The following is a 20,998-nucleotide window of genomic DNA, read 5'->3' as shown; positions in this document are numbered from 1 at the left end:
TTTTGGGGAACCTTCTCTCCTCCTCTCCTAAAAAAAAGTATTGGCGAGAGGAACTTGGAGAAGTTTCATACGAGGAGCGTCTCTGGATGATTATTATTATTTTAAATCCAATCCCAGAGAGTCCAAACGGCCGTATGGGCTGAGGTTGGGGGGGGGGGCGCTGGCTGGCGAAGGGGGCTGAGTTGCCCGAGGCGCCTGGCGAGACCCTCATTTGCAACACAGAGCAGCCTCCTGTAACCTAATTATATCAGCCGCTGGGCTCTTTTCCTCCTCGCCTGCGCGTACAGATTTGGGGTGTGTGTCAATTCTTCTCCGAGGGGCTCGAACACGATTGTACGCTGTTTCCCCCTTGTTTTCCTCGCTCCGTCAAATAATAACATTCTCCCCCCCTTTAAAACAACAACAAGATTAGCACGCACGGTGGGGTAATTACAAAGGGAACCCCCGAAGCTATTGGCTCGCAATCTGCTAAGAAAAATAAAACGGGCGGGGGGACGACAAGAGAAGAGGAGGCGAGATAAACAGGGGGTATTAAGAACGCAATTTATAGCGAAGCGGGTTTGGGGGAGTGAGGCTTGGATGCTAGGCAAAGCACTTTGTTATTTCCCCACAGTCACTCCCCCGCCCCCAAATCTCATATCCCTAATAAGGAAAGAGATGGAGGGGCTTGCCTACCACCCCCCCCAACCCGAAGCGATCGCTTACCTTGCGCCCGGACCCCGAGGAGGGCTGCTAAGAGGAGACAGGTCGCTGGAGCCGGAGACCCCTTCATCGCCCGTCCAGGGGGGCTTCACGAGCGGAGAGGCGGAGAGGCTTCCACCGCGCCCCCAAGCAAGCGCTTTGGGGTTCTCCCCTCCAGGGCTGGCCGGCCGGCCGGGCTGCTGTCCCCCTTCGGCGATCTGCTCGGTCGAGGCTGGGACTTCTCCTCTTCTTCCTCCTCCTCCTCCTCCTCTAGGCATCCGAGCTCCACGACCAGCCCCCGAAGCTGCCGGCTCCGCGCGATGTACAGCCGGCGAGCGAGCGAGTGAGCAAGCGAGCGCCGCTTTCAGCACGGCGGACAGCGCCCAGCAGCGCCGGCGCCGGGGATCGCCGCCCGCCGGGTACTGAAGGACAGCTCCTTACCGTAACGCTCCGAGTACGGCGACGCCGGCAAATCCTGGAGAGCGAATCGCCTTGACTAACATCGGCCTAGCCTCGGGGGAGGGGAGCCCACCGCTTTCAGTGAGGGTGGGGGGCCAGGAAGAAAGAAACGCAACCTCCTCCCTCTCTCTTTCTCCCTTCCTTCTTGCCTGGAGGGTGGGATTCTAGCGAGCAAAGCAGTCTCCCAAGTTCTGGAAGGAGAGAGCGTTCAATCCCTTCCTATCTTCCACTAATCTTTTTTTTTTTGTAGGTTGAGATCCCCTCTGGAGAGTTTCTATTCCCCGCCTACCTCCCCCCTCCAAAAAAAATCCCAGCACAGGTGGAAAATGGGCTATCTAAGTAGGAGTGGGGATTCTAAGCTCAGAAAGAGTGTGTTGAGGTAGGGAAATGGGGTTCTTAGTTAAGGAAGGACTTCAACAGAGTGTGCCCTTTTCTGATGTCTCCTCCCACGAACTCCTTTTCCCCTTTCTCTCTCTCTCTGTCTCTCCACCCACCTCCCCTCCCTATCAACCCATCATCACCCCTCAAAAATGCTGATCTAAATACTCCCATCTACTTGCTCGGCGTTTTCAAATTCACGGGATAATGAAGATGGCTTTTGAGCATACAAAGGACAATAAATTATTACTTTGCGCTCAATAAATGCCAAGGCTGCAGGCAGCTGCATCAGCAGCAAACTGTGCTCACAGGAGAAGTGGGGAGGGGGTGTGGGGAGGGGGGAGAAGGAGAGGGAGCGAGAGAAAGAACTTAATTATCATTATATTATATAGTTAAAAGCCAATGGCATTTTGAGCCAAGCTCTGCAGAACAACCAGAGGCGGATGTGGAGGGAAAGATCACCCCCTGCAAAAAAAAAACCCAGCCCACTTCTGCCAGTCAGCTTAAACCCTGGCCACGCAGGGGATTGATAAAGGGCCCCCACCAATTGGCTCATGAATTTATGTCCTCTGGGCTTAGAGTAACTTGATCGGTCTGGACTCAGATGAGATGGATGGTTAAATCCCCACTGTGCTAAATCTCTGTTTGGACCAGGCCTGGCACAGAAACTCTCCTGCTGCTGTCGACAAAAGCCATCATAAGAATGCAGGGAGAACCCTGCTGGATCAGGCCAATGGCCCACCTAGTCCAGGATCCTGTTCTCACAGTGGCCAACCAGATGCCCAGTGTGGGAAACCCATGAAGGGGACCTGAGCACATCTCTCACCTTGTGGTTTCCAACCATTGGTAATGGCAAGCATTGCTGCCTCCAGGAGTGGAGGGGAGAACATAGTCATAATGGCTCATAATCAATGGCAGCCTTCTCTTCCAGGATTTTGTGCAATCCTCTTTTAAAGCTTTCTGGGTTAGTGGCCATCACTGCCTCCTGTAGGACAGAGCTCCACAGTTTAACTACTGTATTATTCGCTCTATAAGACGCACCAGACCACAAGACGCACCTAGTTTTTGGAGGAAGAAAACAAGAAGGAAAAAAAAAATCTGAATCTCAGAAGCCAGAACAGCAAGAGGGATCTCTGCGCAGTGAAATCAGCAATCCCTCTTGCTGTTCTGGCTTCTGGGATAGCTGCGCAGCCTGCATTCGCTCCATAAGATGCACACACATTTCCCCTTTCTTTTTAGAAGGGAAAAAGTGAGTCTTATAGAGCAAAAAATACAGTAAGTGCTGCATCAAGAAGGACTTGCTTTTATCTCTTCTAAATCTTCCAACATCCAGATTCACTGGATATCCACAAGTTCTACTGCTGTGGGACAGAGAGGAAAACTTCCCTCTCTCCACTTTCTCTATGCCACACATCATTTCTGTCACGGTGCCTCTTGCTCACTTTTTCTCTAAAGTCCCAAATGCTGCAACCTTTCTTCACAGGGGAGTCACTCCATCTCCTTGATCATTTTGGCTGCCCTTTTCTGAACCTTTCCCAGGTCTTCAATATCCTTTTTGAGGCAAGGTGACCGGGACTGTCCACAATACATTGGAGGGAACGTACATTAGAGGGACAGAACATTGTGTCCCACTAGATGGGGGAGCCAGTGTGGTGTAGTGGTTCAGAGCAGTAGACTCGTAATCTGGGGAAATGAGTTCGCTTCCCTGCTCCTCCACATGCAGCTGCTGGGTGACCTTGGGCTAGTCACACTTCTTTGAAGTCTCTCAGCCCCACTCACCTCACAGAGTGTTTGTTGTGGGGGAGGAAGGGAAAGGAGATTGTTAGCCGCTTTGAGATTCCTTTGGGTAGTGAAAAAGTGGGATATCAAATCCAAACTCTTCTCTTCTTCTAGATAAGATGTGTTGCAGAACCCCAGGCCTGTGGGCCAGTTGAGGTTCTCCAGGACACTGTATCCAGTCCTTAGGAGACCCTCCCACTCTGGCCACACCTCCCACTGGCCACGCCCCTCACCAGACCTGCTCTGCCCATTCCTCAAGTCCTGGGGCCCAGCTGGAATGCATCCTTGAACTGCAATAACTTTGCCACTAGCCCAGATGAGGAATGAACAGATATATTGAATGGCTTTTGAAGAGGACTAGGCTCGGCTCGGCCTCTGTGGTTGGAGGCAGCATGCTTCTCCTCTGGCTAAAAGTCTCCTCAGGCAAAGTGCGGGGCTAAATTATTATTATTATTTATCAAATTTATATACCGCCCTGTACCCAGAGGTCTCAGGGCAGTTCACAGAATAAAAACAAAATATAAAATCACAGAATACATAATCAAAATAAAAGTAACAACCCAATAACCCCCCCAAACCCCACATTTTAAAAGGTCACAGGATGTCAATCAAATCAACCAAAGGCCTGGTTAAAAAGGAACATTTTTATCTTGCGCCTAAAGATGTATAATAAAGGCGCCAGGCAAACTTCCCTGGAGAGAACATTCCACAGATGGGGAGCCACTGCAGAGAAGGCCCCGTTCTCGTGTTGCCACCCTCGGGGCCTCTCAAGGAGGCACACAAGGAAGTGTGATTAATTTTACAAGAATTTATATGCAAATATACTCAAAGTCCCATTATCTGTCAGCCTCACACAAATTTGCTAATTCCTAAAATAACCCTTGTCTCTGTGTCGGCTTTCACAGATGTAACAAAAGAGAAGAGAGGGAGAAATTACCCTGGATAGATACAAAAACGGGGTTCAGAACATAAAGAATTTAGTTTACAAGCTTATAAATTGTAGTTAAGTATTTTATCTGCTTATGGCACCCACAGGTGCTGGAAAGCACAGGAGGGGAGGGAGGGTGCTCAGGTCCGGCTTACGAGAGCCCCATGAGAACAGGATTCTGACTTACATGGGTCATTGGCCTGATCCCGCAGGCTCTTCCTATATTGGACCTGAGAGATCAGGGTCTGAATCCCCACCGAGCCACAAAACTCCACTGGGTGACCTTGGGCCAGTTGCTGCCTCTCAGCCTGTCCTACCTTACAGGGTCGTTGTGAGGATAGAATGGGCAGGAGAACCACGTACACCACCCTCAAGCTCCTTGAAGAAGGAGGTGGTATATAAATGTAGCAGCAACAACAAAAAGTATTATTATGTCTGTTTGAAAATCTAGAATCCTCTAACTTTTACAGAGTTGAAATTCGGCCCATTGTACAAAGTGAAGAGTTCCAACCTTTGCCCCTCCCACTTTTCCTCTACCCCGCCCACTTTTCCTCTGCCCCGCCCACTTTTTTGCACACGGCCCCTGGAAAGCTGCCCTTTAGGAACTGTGACCACTGGGCTGGGAAAAGGTTCTTTGCCCTCTGCTACCTAAATATGACCATAAAGAAGGCTGATCGCCGAAGAATGGATGCTTTTGAATTATGGTGCTGGAGGAGACTCTTGAGAATCCCATGGACTGCAAGAAGATCAAACGTATCCATTCTGAAGGAAATCAGCCCTGAGTGCTCACTGGAAGGCCAGATCCTGAAGCTGAGGCTCCAAGACTTTGGCCACCTCATGAGAAGACTCCCTGGAAAAGACCCTGTTGTTGGGAAAGATGGAGGGCACAAGGAGAAGGGGACGACAGAGGACAAGATGGTTGGACAGTGTTCTCGAAGCTACAAACATGAGTCTGACCAAACTGCAGGAGGCAGTGGAAGACAGGAGTGCCTGGCGTGTTCTGGTCCAGGGGATCACGAAGAGTCAGACATGACTAAACGATTAAACAAGAACAACCTAAAAATGTCCTGCGTTAACCCAGACCCATAGAATTCTCCTGCCCTAAAATCCTGCTTGCCCCACTTCCTGAACCTCAGGCGTCTTTCCCAGTGCTTTCCAGAGCAAGAGAATCTTTACTGACTATATCTTGAATCCTGCCGTATTTCTTGGCCTGACATCCTTCTGGGGCAGATATCATGCGCAATTAAATCCAAGTGGCGATCCTTTTTATTTAATACACTTAATGGATTGCAACATATCTCAGCTTCCAGAAGTCTGCTCCTGTGCCCTGACTGTTTTTTTTTAACCTTTTTTTATTTAAAAAAATTGCTTTAAATTGAATTTTAACCTCCTACCGAGGCTGAGAGATTTGATGTAAGCATGGAGACTTTTCTCTGAGCAGGCAGATGGCATTTGGAAAGATCTTGCAGAGAAATTGCTGCAAGCTGATTTCTGGACATTTATTTTGATGTTGGGGATGTTTGTGTGTGTGTGTGTGTATGTTTGTTTGTGTGTGTGTGTGTGTGTGTCAGGTGTTGGTGTTGGGGAGAGGTGGAATTTAGCTGTTTATTTAAAAATATACATTAATCAAAATCCAAATGGGCTTCCTTCCACCCCCTCCCCTTGGCTGTTGTTAGGAATGAGGAAGAGAAATTGACGTGGGGAGTTACTGCCTCTGAAATGTTAATTTTGGCTGCATGGATGCAGTAGGGCCGCTTGTCCAAATCTGCCCAAAGAGGTTTGAATTTACAGAAGCAGCCGAGCCAGAGGGATAGAGGGACGGTCAGCAAATTCATAGTTGCTGATGTTGGGGATTTTAGTCTGGACACCACCAGAGACTGAAGCTGGCAACGATTATACACGTGCGCACGCACAAACACACACAGACACACACACACACACAGAGAGACACAGAGTGTGCTGGAAGGAGATTGGTGGCAAGGAATACGGAATCGGCTGGAGAGTGTTAAGTCAAAGCCAAGCAAGGGCATGGGCAGCTAGAGTGGTCCATCACTTGCCAAGCCCACAGTGTGTGAATACTCTCAAATCCCTAAACTCAGTGGCTACTGGGGAGGATTTACCAGTAGCAGAAATCCAGAACAAAGCAGGCAGAAGACCCCATTCTGACGACTAGCCAAAAAAACCCACAGAGAGATCAGAAGCTCATGATAGTCTCCACCTAGTTCAGTGCACTGACTGGCAGCTGCTGTCCAAGATTTCAGGCAGCGTTCTGCCCCAGCCCCACTTGCAGCTCTCTTTGGGGGTTGAGTCTGGGGACCTTCTGCACGCAAAGCAGGTCTCTATCCCTGAGCTCTTGCCCTAAAACGGAAGGATCTGATTTAAATAGGAGCATAGGGAGATGCCTGAAAGCAAGTCAGGATCATTGGTCCACAGAAGGTGGTGGGCACTGGTTGGCAGTGGCTCTCCAGATGGGGCTGCTGTGTCCCAGCCCCACCTGGAGATGCTGTCGGGGACAGAACCTGGGACAGTCAGTGTGCAAAGCAGATTGCTCTACCAGAACACAGCCACCATTCCCTCACACTGGTTCCTGGTATTTGTCGGAAGCTGAGTCAACGCGAGGTTTCATGCTGTCTGTTAGTTGCACATTGCTTCCTTCCTTCTGTGTGCCAACTGAGGCCTCTGAGGCTGCAGTGCACACAGCCCAGGATATTATTATTATTATATTATTGTTGTTGTTGTTAATTGTATTTATATACCGCCCTATACTGGGAGGTCTCAGGGCGGTTCACAGAAAAGATCAACATAAAAACCACAATATATATAATCAAAATAAAAACAACAACCCAATAACACCCCCCCAAAAAGAGCCACATTTTAAAAGGGCATATGATAGCTTTGAACACATTAAGCTGCCTTATAGTAAGTCAAACTCCTGCTCTTCCTAGCCATTCTTGTTTTTTAAGAGCATAAGAAGAGCCTGCTGGATCAGGCCAATGACCCATCCTGTCCAGCATCCTGTTCTCACAGTGGCCGACCAGATGCCCCACCGTGAAACCCGCAATCAGGATTCGAGCACCAGAACCTTCTCCCCTCGCCTCCTGTGGTTTCCAGCGACTGGCATTCAGAAGCATAGCTGCCCCCAACCATGAAGGCAGAGCAGAGCCACTGTGGATGGCAGCCACTGACAGCCGCCTCCTCCATGAAACTCTCCAGTCTTGGTTGCCATCACTGCCATCACTGTCTCCTACTGGAGCAAGTTGCATACTTTAAACTATTCACCCTGTGATGAAAGACTGTCTTTTCTCTGCCCTGAATCTTCCAACATTCAGATTCATGGGATGTCCACAAGTTGCAGTGTTGTAAAAGCTTATTCTTTAGCATTAGTAAAGGTAAAGGTAAAGGGACCCCTGACCGTTAAGTCCAGTCGTGGACGACTCTGGGGTTGGGGCGCTCATCTCGCTTTATTGGCTGAGGGAGCCAGCGTACAGCTTCCAGGTCATGTGGCCAGCAGGACTAAGCCGCTTCTGGAGAACCAGAGCAGCGCATGGAAATGCCGTTTACCTTCCCACCAGAGTGGTACCTATTTAACGACTTGCACTTTGACGTGCTTTCGAACTGCTAGGTTGGCAGGAGCAGGGACCGAGCAACGGGAGCTCACCCCGTCACGGGCAATCGAACCGCCAACCTTCTGATCAGCAAGTCCTAGGCTCTGTGGTTTAACCCACAGCGCCACCCGCGTCCCTTTAGCATTAGTAGCAGGGGTATTAATAGTAGTGGTAGTAGTAGTAGTATTAATAGCAGTTAGTTGCTCTATGAATACTAGTGGAGTATTAGTGGCATTGTTAGTAGTGTTATGAGTATTAGCAGAGTATTAGTGGTGCTAGAATTCACAGTATTGTTAGCAATACTATGTGTTCAGTAGTCTGAGTATTGGTAGTATTGGATATCGCTCCCCCCCCTCCTTGGCCAAGCCCCCCTGCCTCTCTCCCTATCAAAGCAGCCCAGGCTCCCGCCAGGCTGAAAACCAAGCCGATCTGGTCACAGCAGTTGCCGGCCGCAAAGGTAGCCCAAGCAGCAACATCCTAAATTGTTCAGAGGGGCTCTTCTGTGAGCGAAACGGCCCCCTCGCAGGCCTGGCCTGAGGCAGAAACAATTAGGCCAACCTCTCCAAAAGAGCTCCAGGCTGGGGTGGGACTGGGCTCTTTGATAATCCGGTCCCAACTGGGGGTGCCGAGCCAGACGAGGGTGGTGGAGGATCACAGCTCACGCTCATCTACAAAGCGCTGTCAGGATGCTCCAACCAAAGAGGCTTGCTGTAAAACACAGCTGTTGTTCTCTTTTAATTCTCTTTTTTTAAAAACTATGAAGGTATTACCTGCCTTGGCTGCCCATCTCTCCTCTCTTGCTCAGAGCTGGGTAGAAATTCTCTTTTTCTTTGCTTTCTCTCTCTCTCATTTTGCTGTTCTGTTTTTAGTTAGATTAGTTTGTTTATTATTTTGCATGTTGAAAAGTTTAAGTTAAAAACATGTTTGATAGATAGATAGTTAGATGATGATAGATAGATAGATGATAGATCATAGATAGATGATAGATAGATAGATGATAGATAGATAGATAGATAGATAGATGATAGATAGATAGATAGATAGACAGATAGATAGATAGATAGATAGATAGATAGATAGATAGATGATAGATAGATAGATAGATAGATAGATAGATAGATAGATAGATAGATAGATAGACAGATAGATAGATAGATAGATAGATAGATAGATAGATAGATGATAGATAGATAGATAGATAGATAGATAGACGATAGAGATAGATAGATAGATGATAGATAGATGATAGATGATAGATAGAAGAGAGAGACAAAGCTCCTACTAGGACTAAGATGGAGCTCCCATGCTGAAAAGCAGGATACCTTTGGGCAACAAATGGCAGGCATACTCAATAAGGAATGGCTGCTGCATTCACGCCCTGCTTGTGAGCAGGAGGCTGGACTAAATGGGCCCCCCTGTGGCCTGATCCAGCAGGGCTATCTCTCATCTATCTATCTACCATCTATCTATCTACATTTCTCACTCACATGACATGAACCATTACTATTATTAATATTATTCTCTCACAATGCCAGAGCATACAGGCTCAAATAGAAGCTAGTGCAAATGCCAAACTTAACCAAAACATAACAGACCCGATCACTTTTTTAAAATGAAAAAGTCAATTAAAAGGGAACCAGGCTCTTGCAGATGGTTGTGACACATGGCCTTCTGCTAGGGCGCTCAGCGCTGGCTGGTGTCAATCACTTTACAATGAAAGAGTCACTGGAGAGCAGTAACGATTGCTGGATGCACCAAAATCGACAAGATCGATTGGGGAACTTTGGGCTTGATGGATCGGTTGGGCTCCAGCTCAGCGCTGGGGAACCGGTGTTGGCGACAGCAGCAAAGGCAGCCCTCTGCATACAGCTGGGCTCCAACTTCCTGCGAACCCCAGCAGCCAGCAGGACTAGTGGTTAGGGATTACAGGGGTGTCAGAGACCAGCAATGTCTGGAGGGCCACAGATCCCCCACAGAATACCGCAGGAGGGGAGTTTGCTCATGCTCAAATCCTGCTTGCAGGTTTCTCATTAAGGACATCTGGTTTGCCACTGGGAGACCAGGGCGCTGGACTATTTGGGCCACTGGCCTCACCCAGCAAGCTCTTCTCAGGTCTGTGTCAGTTCTTGGTACAACCCTATGCACAGTCTACTCAGAAGTAAGCCCTGCTGAGTTCGCTGATTTCATAGGGACCACAGCCAACATTCCTTTGTTGTTATTTCAGCAGTTGTTGCTCTGTTGCAATAGGCAACTTAACGATACACACAGGCTTATTTTCCTTCATTGCCAAAGGGGACTCTGGGCACTGAGCACCCATTCACTGCAGCAGGATAGGGCCACACCTAGGGCCAAGCTGGTTGAGAAATCTGAAGCTACAGAGAGTCTTTATCTGAGCAGTGTAAGTGTATATTAGCAGGACGATGCTTAACAACTGCTCTTCTGACTTTAAAAGAATCAAAATATGTCCCAAACTGCTTCATTATCTGCAAGAGGGAAGATGCCCCTCTGCCCTCATAGAGGGGATGCTCAGAACATCGGAGCAGCCCTGCTGGATCAGGCCGAAAGCCCATCTGGTCCAACCAACTGTGGCCAGACATATACCTCCAGGAAGCCTGCAAGAAATAGCCCACTTCTGCTGCTGTTCCCTACCTTGACACTCAGCCTATGGGCAGTTCAGCCTTGGGTCAGTCATGCTCTCTCAGCCCAAGCCCAGCCTACCTCGCAGGGCTGTTGGGAGGATAAAATGGGGAAGCGGAAGAACCACACCCACAACCTTGTGCTTCTTCGTAGGGCCTTCTCGGTGGCTGCTCCCAAATTTTGAAACTCTCTCCCCAAAGAAGTTAGACTGGCTTCCTCCTTTCTGTCCTTCCACCAGCAAGTGAAGGCTGTTTAATCTGACAGGCCTTTGGCTTTTCTTTAAGAAAAGGGCTTGTAATAGTGCTGTTTTTATTATCTGTATTCTAGTAGATTTGTTTTTATGTTGTTTTAATTCTGCTGCAGTTTAATTGTTTTTAAAACGATAATCTTTTATGTGTTTTTAGCTTTTCGCAATTTATGCGCCCTGTTTTAATTTGTGCAAGTCGCCTTATGTCCTGGTCTGCAAAGAAGGTGGGATACAAATAAGTAAATAAACAAATGAACAAATAAACAATAGGTAAGGAGAGCCAGGGGCTGCCACTTTCTACAGCAGGCAAAGCTGCAAACCTTGTTCCAAGCAAGACTCCCTCGAACGCTCGCACAATGGCAAGTCTCCTTCTGCTGCTAAATTTGGCGCCTTTAATCCTCGGCTGTTCCATAAATGTTTAATGCAATAAAGCAACGTAAAGTTGGAGAGGTGGCGGGGGTGGGGTGAGGTGGGGGGAGCTGCAAGGAGAGGGGAACGGAGCCGTTTTGTAGGCAAAATGGAACCTTCTAATATCATGATATTCAAATGGGCTTTAATCGCATCGGCTGCTTCAGAAGCCTGTACTCAGACTCCTAATGAACAGGCGAGGGAGACAAAGGGAAAGCCCAGAAGGGGAAGAAAAGAACCAGGGAAGAGAGAGGGGGATGTGGTAGAGAGAGAGAGAGCCTCTCTGCAAACAGATTTTGGATCTTTTTAAAAAATAAACAATGCGTTGGCAAGATCAGGCTGACAACTCCCTACATGAAAACCAAAGGAAAACCAAGAGTGATCCAAGGGGAGCGGAAGAGGAAAAGAGAATATATATATATGCGCCAGCATGCAACACAAAAGGCCCCGAGAACAAAAGCAAAGTTGCATCCAAGCCCAGGCAGAAATTAGCAGTCTTGCATTATCTCTGGTGCGCACACAAGTGTGTGCTTTGCACTGTGGCATGCTGTGGTGCATCGGTGCGAGGATCTGAAGTGGATGACAGGCTGACAAGAGGATTTAATTGGAAAGCTCATCGCTTCTCCCAGGGTGCATTGCTAACAGCTGCTTAAATCCAGGCTGGTACAGCTTTCCCCAGAGTGTCTAGATCCTTGTTCCCACCCCCATCCCCCCGCCCGCTGCCCCTCTCCTGCTCTCACACACGTACACCACACAGATACTTTTAATCCGTCGGAAGCATTAGGAAGCATGTCGTGGAACTGGGGAGACGCTGGGAAATGGCAGCCAGAATGAACAGGGTTTGAGATATTTGGGTGGGGGGAAGACATGATGGAAGGGGGACAAGCCATGCCCATTGTCTCTCTCTTGCATCCTGTTACGAAGTGGACTGTTGGAAGATTCCTGACAGACGAAAGAAAGCCCTTCTTCACGCAGCGCAGTTAACCTGTGGAACTGCCTCCCACAGGAGGCAGGGATGGTGTGATAAGTCTTAGATATGCTGTTCTGGGTTCCTCCTCCTTTCCTGCCCGTGAAGGGAGCACCCTGTTGCAACACATCAATAAAGATCAGGCTTACTAGCTGCTTTGCTTCTCAATACAGTGGTACCTCGGTTAATAATTTAATTCGTTCCGGAGGTCCGTTCTTAACCTGAAACTGTTCTTAACCTGAAGCACCACTTTAGCTAATGGGGCCTCCCGCTGCCGCCTCGCGATTTCTGTTCTCAACCTGAAGCAAAGTTCTTAACCCAAGGTAATATTTCTGAGTTAGCAGAGTCTGTAACCTGAAGCGTCTGTAACCTGAAGCGTATGTAACCCAAGGTACCACTGTATTCTCTGGTTGGCCTGTTATTTTCTCCTACCAATAGGGAACCTATGTAAGGACTCTATATGGGCTATTGGATACCCCATAAGGGAAAAAGGGTCACCAACTTGAGAGATTTTAAGAGAGGAATTGGACTAGTTATCTCTCGCTTGGACTACTGCAATGCACTCTATGTGGGGCTACCTTTGAAGGTGACCTGGAAACTACTAATCCAGAATGTGGCAGCTAGACTGGTGACTGGGAGCGGCTGCCAAGACCACATAACACTGGTATTGAAAGACCTACATTGGCTCCCAGTATGTTTCCAAGCATTCAAAGTGTTGGTGCTGACCTTTAAAGCCCTAAACGGCCTCCCTCAGTCCAGTATACCTGAAGGAGCATCTCCACCTCCATCGTTCTGCCCGGACGCTGAGGTCCAAGGGCCTTCTGGTGGTTCCCTCGCTGTGAGAAGCCAAGTTACAGGGAACCAGGCAGATGTCAAAGTGAAAGACAACTACCAAACTTTTAGAAGACATCTGAAGGCAGCCTTGTTTAGGGAAGCTTTTAATGTTTAATAGGTTAATGTATTTTAGTGTTTTGTTGGAAGCCGCCCAGAGTGGCTGGGGAAACCCAGCCAGATGGGCGGGGTATAAATAACAAATTATTATTATTATTATTATTATTATTATTATTATTATTATTATCCCGATGGCTGTGGTCTGCCTCCATTGCAGAAGGTTGGCGTGCCTCTCAATACAAGCTGCTAGGAATCCCAGGCAGGGGGAGTTGCTGGCTGGTGGGAGTTACTGGCTGGCAGGTCCTATTTGAGGGCTGCACCTGGGGACACCTGGCTGGCTGCGGTGAGAGCTGGATTTGATGGGCCCTCTTTGGCATGGCTCAGCAGCCAGGCTCTTCTTCAGCTCTTAGATACTGGAGTAAAAAAATATAACCCTCAGGTTTTGCCCCTGTCAAATGCATCTCCTTGCTTTTTGAAATAATTACTCTGATTTAATGTAACAAAACAAAAAAAAAAGTCTTAAGGGTGAAGTGATGCACTGGGGGTGTGTGTGTCACGAATCCTTGTCTGAAATCCTGGAGAGCTTCTGCCATTCAGTGGAGACAATACTGAGCTAGATGGACCAGTGTTCTGACGCAGCTTCTTCTGTTCCTATTGCAACCAGCCCTTTATTCAGAACCAGGAGGACTGGATTCTAGTTTTATTTTCAGTGCAAGGACTGTAGCTCAGGGTAGAGCCCCCGCTTTGCCCGCAGAAGGTCCCAGGTTCAATCCCCAGCAGGCAGCACTGCGAATGCTTCCTATTTGAAAATCTGGAGCAGCTGCTGCCAGCCAGTGTAAGCAACACTGACCTCGATGGCCTGTTGTCTTCACTCAGTTATCTCTGCCATTTTCTCATTAGTTCATCGCTCTCCTGGATTCATCACACCATGTTTATTTTGTTGTCAGCTGACGACTGTGGGGTATAAATTTTTGCAAAACAAATAAAAGCCTCTCCAAAATCCTTCGGCATCTCGCATGAAGGGAAGGGGGATCAGTCCCACCCACTCAGCTAACAGTTTAGGAGGTTTCACAAAAATTCACACCCCAAACCTTCGATTTTGGATGTGGATCAGGCGGCCCACACCGCCCCTTCGGGAACCTCGCTGGTGTGTGTGTGTGTCTGTGTGTGTGTGCTTGTGCTTGTGCGAGCAAAACCTCCCGAGCCAACCCTAAATGTGTCGCTGTTCAAAATGCCCAGCTGGCAAGTGGGAGGGTTCTCCTGCTTATCGCTAGGCAACCTGCCCTTGAACATTCATGTCAATATCAACACATCAGTCACCCTGGTAAATATGGGAGGAGGCAGAGACAGCGAAAGCAGAGCTTGGCAAGGATCCTCTCCTGATGGTGGTGCTGGGGGGTGTGTGTGAAGCACACCCCCCCAAGTGCCAAATGGAGATGGAACGAAAGGAGGAGGACTCTAAGCTGGTCAGGGAGGTTCTGCTTCCCCACTGAAGGAAACAGGGCTTGTGTGTGCCCAGCAAGGCTGAAGAACCAGCTAAATAGATTTGGCAGTGGGGGAGAGAGAGGTGGGTGTGGGGGTGTTGTAAGGAGTGAGGAGGGTGGGGAGTGAAAATGCATCTAGCAGAGAGGAAGGGGGTGGAATGATAATCCATGCATGGGTGGCAATGAGCTAAAAAAGGACCGCAACAGAGATAAAAAAGGACTAAGAACAGAGATAAGATTCGCAGAGTTGAAAGGGGACGCAGGTAGCGCTGTGGGTTAAACCACAGAGCCTAGGACTTGCCGATGAGAAGGTCGGCGGTTCGAATCCCCGCGACGGGGTGAGCGCCCGTTGCTCGTTCCCTGCTCCTGCCAACCTAGTAGTTCAAAAGCACATCAAAGTGCCAGTAGATAAAAAGGTACCGCTCCAGTGGGAAGGTCAACGGCGTTTCTGTGCGCTGCTCTGGTTTGCCAGAAGCGGCTTAGTCCTGCTGGCCACATGACCCGGAAGCTGTACGCCGGCTCCCTCAGCCAGTAAAGCGAGATGAGCCCCGCAACCCCAGATTTGGCCACGCCTGGACCTAATGTTCAGCGGTCCCTTTACCTTTAGGGTTATAAGGGAGCCAAGCAGAGGCAGGAGCAGCCTCGGTATATGGAGGGTCAGATCTGCACCCCTCATTTAAATCACAGTAATGGCTTTCTCTGGGGATTCCCAGGACCTGTAGTTTAAGGGTGCTGGGAACAGTAATTAAAGGAGACCCCCATCCATTTGGATCACTTCAAAAGAAGATTAGACAAATTTGTGGAGGAAGATAGGGCTGGCAATGGCTGCTAGATATGATGGCTCTGCTCTGCCTGCACAGCAACACTTCTGAATCCCAGTTGCTGGAAACCTCAGGAAGGAAAAGGGATCCTGCTTGTGGATTTCACTGGTCGGCCACTGTGAGAGCAGGAGGCTGGACTAGACTGGCCATTGGCCTGGTCCACCCAGCTCTTCTCATGTTCTTAGGTGATAAAGATTTTTGCATTAAAGGCTGTCAGGAGATATTGTGGGGGTGGAAAGTGGTTAACACATCCAAATATGCAAACTGAGTGATAAACCGGGATCCTAATCAATGCCTCGCTGTCACCCTGCAGAGGAACGGAGAGCGGGATGAAGTTGAAAGCAGGAGGATATAGATTTAAGTGTCAGGATGCATTTCCTGGGCATAACAAGAGGCAGGTGGTGGAAGGAGCCACGGAAGAAAGCGATGACCTCCCTCTTTGTTTTGGGAGCCACGGAGGACGGTGGAGGAGAACCTCAAGACTCAATCATTGTAATGCACTCTGTGCGGTGCTGTCCTCTTGGGGCCTGGTCTGGGGTAAAATGCTGCAGCTAGGCGGCTTGGTGAACCAGATCCCATATCACCAGGGCTCACGGATGCTGTGGGACTCCTCAACCAGCATAGCCAATGGACAGGAATGGTGGGAGCTCAGAAACTTCCAGAGGGCACCATGTTGCTTACCTGTGGTTTAGCATTCAGCCACCAGGGCTCCTTGGCTGGCAAGGCCCAGCGGGGAATGATACATTTGCAGATGTTGGGTTGGAAGAAAACGTCAGGGCTTGGGTAAGGACATATGAAGAACCTGCTGGATCAGGCCAAAGGAGACCCATCTAGTCCAGCTTCCTGTTCTCACAGTGGCTGACCAGATGCTCCAATGGGAAACCTGCAAGCGGGATTCACACACAAGAGCAACTTTCCCCTCCTTCGGTTTACAGAAACTGGGATGCTTCTTCTAACTGTGGAGATAGAGCAGAGACATCTTGGCTAGGAGCCACTGATAGTTTGCTCCTGCCCCAAGGATTTGTCCAATCCTCTTTTAAAGCCTGTGGGAGGGAGTTCCATAGCTTAACTCCTTAAAGAGAGGCCTGGCTTGCAGCCTTGGATGGTGCTAGTGGCACCAAGGCTTCATTGCACCACTGTTATATGAAGATTTGGGGTTGGTTCTTGCAGCCCAGCTCCAAGGGAATCCCAAGTCCATTATCAGTCAGAGAAGAACGGGTGGAGGCAGGAATCCATAGGAGAATGCAAGGAAGATACTTCTTTTCTGTCTTAACAGAGATTCCCCCCACCCTGCAAGGAGGTGAGGATCCAGCACAAAAGTGTGCAACAACTTTTAAAGAAATTGGCCAACCCCTTAGCCAGAGACCACCCAAAAGCATCATACAAGCACCACAGAAAGAGATGGTCTGCAGAAGAATTTTGACTCCTCCCCTGCCTGCCAAGATACCTGACAATCCTTGCTGACTGCCTTTTCCTGGCTAGTCTTTTGAAATGGTAAACACCTAAGTTCTTGAATCCATTGTCCCAGACCTCCTCAATTCATGTGAGAATTTCATCTCTTTACAGAGTTTGAAGGATTTTGCAAGTGAAAAGAACTACTGGGAAAGGTTTTTCCAAGATACTTCCTTCTACCACAGAGAAAATATTTGGGGTCCTTAAGAGAGTCAAGTTGGTCTGTGAACTCAAAGTCTATTTTTTCAGGGAATATTTCCCAATTTTTGAAGGGTGAAGGAAGAACTTTCTGACAGTAAGAGCTGTTCGACTGTGGAACGGACTCCCTCGGGAGGTTGTGGAGAGCTTGGATGGCCACCTACCATGGATGCTTTACTTGAGATTCCTGCATTGCCTGGGGTTCGACTGGATGACCCTTGGCGACCCTTGATTCCACGATTCTGTGGAGCGTGTCCCCCGCCACGCCTGTGCCTCAACATCTGTGCAACATCATCTCTCTGCTACCATTCCGAAAAGGCAGTTGAGAAGGTTCTGGAAAGAAGCAGCCATCAAGTTGTCAAGAGCACCCAGTTCTTGAGTGGGGGTGGGGTGGGGGAAGAGGCTGTGAAATGCAGCCCCCCCCTGCACCCAGATGAAGAACTTCTCCAGCAAAGCGCCTTGCCTCTGATCATCAGAGCTGTCCCCGGAGCCTCAAAAGCGCCCGATTTGGCACCGATGCTCAATTGGATGAGAGGCGGCCTGTTGCGGCGCCTGCCCTTTCCCCAGACATTTGCTTTGAGATTGTCAGCGCGGCTTCTGTTATCCTCCCCCCCCCCCCCGTCTTCTGCCGTCGCCTTCTCTTCCCCCCCACCCGCTTTCTACACAGACCATTTTCCCTGGCTCAGATGAGAAGGATATTGTCAGAGAGTCTCCGCGTGCTGACCTCAATCCCAGCCTCATCCGCAAAAGCTATCTGCCGTAATTCTCATTACCGGGCCGGCGCAGAGACGGCGGAGAAATCGCGACCTCACCAAAAAAATGAAAAAGGACCCCAACTGACACCCTCCCTCCCCCAGCCTTTTCAAGACCAGACTAGAGACCCTGTGGGTTTAATTCACTCCTACCCCTGTCTCGACCTCTCATCCAAGCCCTTAAAAATAATATCCTGAAAGTCAGCTCCCTTGCCTGAACTGTGGGAGGAAACTAAGGCGTGGAAATGGGATTACCGGAAAAACTGAAGACTTGGCGTTTTGTTGCGGGATGGAATTTGGCGTCGCTTTCTCTCGCCGCCCCCGGATGAAACAACAATAGCGTTTAACACTAGAACTAGTGGACATCGAATGAAAATGAATGTTGGAAGATTCAGGGCAGAGAAATGAAAGCACGTCTCCATGCAGAGTTAAACTGCGGAACTCCCTGCCACAAGATGCAATGAAAAGCACCAACTTGGATGGCTTTAAAAGAGGATGGGACAATTTCATGGAGGAACAAAGGGCTATTGATGGCCACAGGGGCTGTGCTCTGCAGCTGGAGGCCAAAGACATATCTCTAGCTAGGCAAAACTACTCAAGGAGGGTGCAAAGCAGGGGTCTGTGAGGGCTGTGGCCCATGGAGAGTTTTGAGGGCCACACAGACTGGTCTTGAGGGCCATATTTGCCAGCTGGGTTGAGATTCCCCACCCCTGCTCTTTGTGGGACGTGAAACACAAGAGCAGTCAAGTACAACATTCCTAGAGTGAACATGTTTACACATGGGGAGGAATGTTTGTCCAGCCAGCAGGTAAACTTCCTGTTTCCTTCTGGGCTGGGACAGACGCCCTCTGCATGTGACTAGAGGTGGCCGTGGCCTCACCTGTGCAGGTAACAACAAAAGCACAGGGCAGGGCAGCCATCTCTCCCTCTCTGACTACATGCATCGAAGAAGCAACATCTGCTTGGCCAAAGATGCTCTATTGGCTCCAGCCAAGAGAGGACAAAGGGACTGTCTCCTTATGAGATAGTTTCCAGGTATATGTCACTTTTGTAAGCCAAGTCTGCCTTCTGGGATCTGATTGTGAACAGAATGTGAGTAAACTCTTTTTATACTTTTATAGAAGACTGTGTCGTGTCTTATCTTTTATGAGGGAATAAGGGGAAAACAGCAGAACAGTTATTATAGAGGCTTTAGCGAGCCTGAGCAAACACATCCGCTGCAAGTTTAAAAAGGGGGATGTTACTCTGCTAAAATTGTGAACTTCTTAACACAAGTTGGAAAGGCTTTTATCAGACAATATATCCTCTCCTGCATCCCTGAGCATTCCCACACTCTGTCTTGGCAGACTGCTACTTGCGACGTGCTTTCTTCCAATATCACGCCCACCTAGCAGGGAGAGCGATGCTGTAGCGCTCAGGCTGTGCTTTTGAACTTCCTATTGGGGCATCCACCTGACCACGGTGAGAACAGGATGCGAGACCAGGTGGGCTGTTGGCTTCATCCATCAGCCGGACTCCTCCAATGTGCTCCTTCACCTTCCTCATTACGCTCTTGCTTTATTGATCCCTCTGTTAATGGCTTCAGGAAGTCTGCAGAGGAAGATTCACAGCTTTTATAGGGTGTGTATTTTTAAAAAGTGTGAGGCCCAATATGAACCTGACCCCCACCCTCCAGCCGCTCTTGGCTCCATCTGCTTTGACACCTGAGCACGCATCCACCCTGCCTCCTCTCCCAAATGCTGAGGGCCACAGCTGCTTCTCCTCCAGCCTGTGGAAGAACCTGGTGTTTTCGAGGACAGAGGCATCGCCGCCACCCTGCGGAACCAGCTGTGCCTCTTGTCCCAGGCTGGGTCTGGCTCAGGGATAAGCCTGGGACGGGCGTTGAGAGAGCTGGCAGCAGAGTCATGCTCACTTGAGCTCAAGCATCAGGATTCCATGTTCGACAGGCGGCGAGAAGAGGGGGAATGACGTCGGGATTTGCTGGAGGCGCCGGGCCGCAGCTGCGCTCTCGCCGTGTCCCTTCCGGCTGTTCGGGGAGTTGAGTTAATGAGCCCCAGCAGGGGCTCCGCTCCACGTCGAGAGCAAAGCAAATCAGGCCACAGGTAAAAAAAAAAGCAACACGGTCCTACAAACCCAGCCCAAGTCGCCCACCTGCCATTATTCATTCCTGAGTGACCTGCCGCAGTCCTCTGCCTGAGGATGCCAGGTGGATCAGGACAAAAGCTCAGCTCATGGGGCTGCAGAAAGAGGTCTTCGAGGTCATCCAGCCCAACCCCGTTGTCAGTGGGCCAGAGCTCAGTGGCAGAGCAGCTAATTGGCATGCAGAAGGTCCTGGGTTCGATACCTGTTGAAATCTCCAGGCAGGGTGGAAAAGACCCCCATCTGAGACCCTGGAGAGCCACTGCTGCCAGTCAAGTGTGGACAGTGCTGAGATAGATGGATGAATGATCCGGTCAAGTCAACTTTCCCTGTTCGTTTGCAGAGTCAAAGGACAGCTGCCACCTTAACCCTTTGTGAAGCCAAGGAGGAGGATCGGAAGACTTCTCTCTCTCTTTTTTTTTTTTAAAAAAAAGATTTTTATTAAAGTTTCAAAAATTATATAAAAACAAAACAAACAATAATACTAACAGACAAAAAAAATAAGAACAAGTATAATTTCAATCCCTTGTTTTCTTATAACTTACTTCCCCGACTTCCTCATACCTCCCCTTTCTGTATTCCAATTTCTAATTTATTAATTCAGCAAATCCTTTCCCTGGATCAGAAGACCTTCTCCTGTGCTTGCTCTCTCATACCCTTCAAACGGCCTCAAAGGCCCAGGAGACCTGAAGGAGCGTCTCCTCCCCCATCGTTCTGCCCGGACACTGAGGTCCAGCGCCAAGGGCCTTCTGGCAGTTCCCTCACTGTGAGAAGCCAAGTTACAGGGAACCAGGCAGAGGGCCTTCTCGGTAGTGGCGCCCGCCCTATGGAACGCCCTCCCACCAGATGTCAAGGAAAGAAACAACTATCTGACTTTTAGAAGACATCTGAAGGCAGCCCTGTTTAGGGAAGCTTTTAATGCTTAATAGACTATTGTATTTTAATATTCTGTTGAAAGCCGCCCAGAGTGGCTGGGGAAACCCAGCCAGATGGGCGGGGTATAAATATTATTATTATAGTTATTGTTGTTATTATTATTATTAGTAGTAGTAGTAGTAGTAGTAGTAGTAGTAGTAGCAGTATTAGTGTCCCAATCTTCCAGGGACAGTCCTGGAATTTACAAAGCCATCCCAGCTTGTGATTTGATCCCAGAATGTCCCTATTTCCTCCGC

The 20,998-nt window shown here is 49.1% G+C and overlaps 1 protein-coding gene across 4 annotated transcripts in view; it reads right to left on the bottom strand.

Annotated features, from left to right (window-relative positions):
* SEZ6 (seizure related 6 homolog) overlaps positions 1 to 1,209 on the bottom strand; it is a 109,075-nt gene extending 107,866 nt beyond the window's left edge. For 3 of the 4 annotated variants that reach the window (XR_014558463.1, XR_014558464.1, XM_083715062.1), the window contains exon 1: positions 706 to 1,208. Coding sequence is in view for 2 of the 4 variants with exons in the window: in XM_083715062.1 (XP_083571188.1) it covers positions 706 to 772 (67 nt within the window). In the remaining 2 variants the exon portion in view is untranslated. Of the gene's footprint in view, positions 1 to 705 lie in introns of all 4 variants that reach the window. The other variant, XM_083715063.1, reaches the window with a different exon arrangement.
* Between the last annotated feature and the right edge of the window lie 19,789 nt (positions 1,210 to 20,998).

The sequence above is a fragment of the Podarcis gaigeae genome, assembly GCF_964106915.1.
Source record: "Podarcis gaigeae genome assembly, chromosome: 15".
Taxonomy (NCBI): domain Eukaryota; kingdom Metazoa; phylum Chordata; class Lepidosauria; order Squamata; family Lacertidae; genus Podarcis; species Podarcis gaigeae.
The sequence above is the reverse complement of the archived record's forward strand: the minus strand, read 5'-3'. Positions and strand labels throughout refer to the sequence as shown.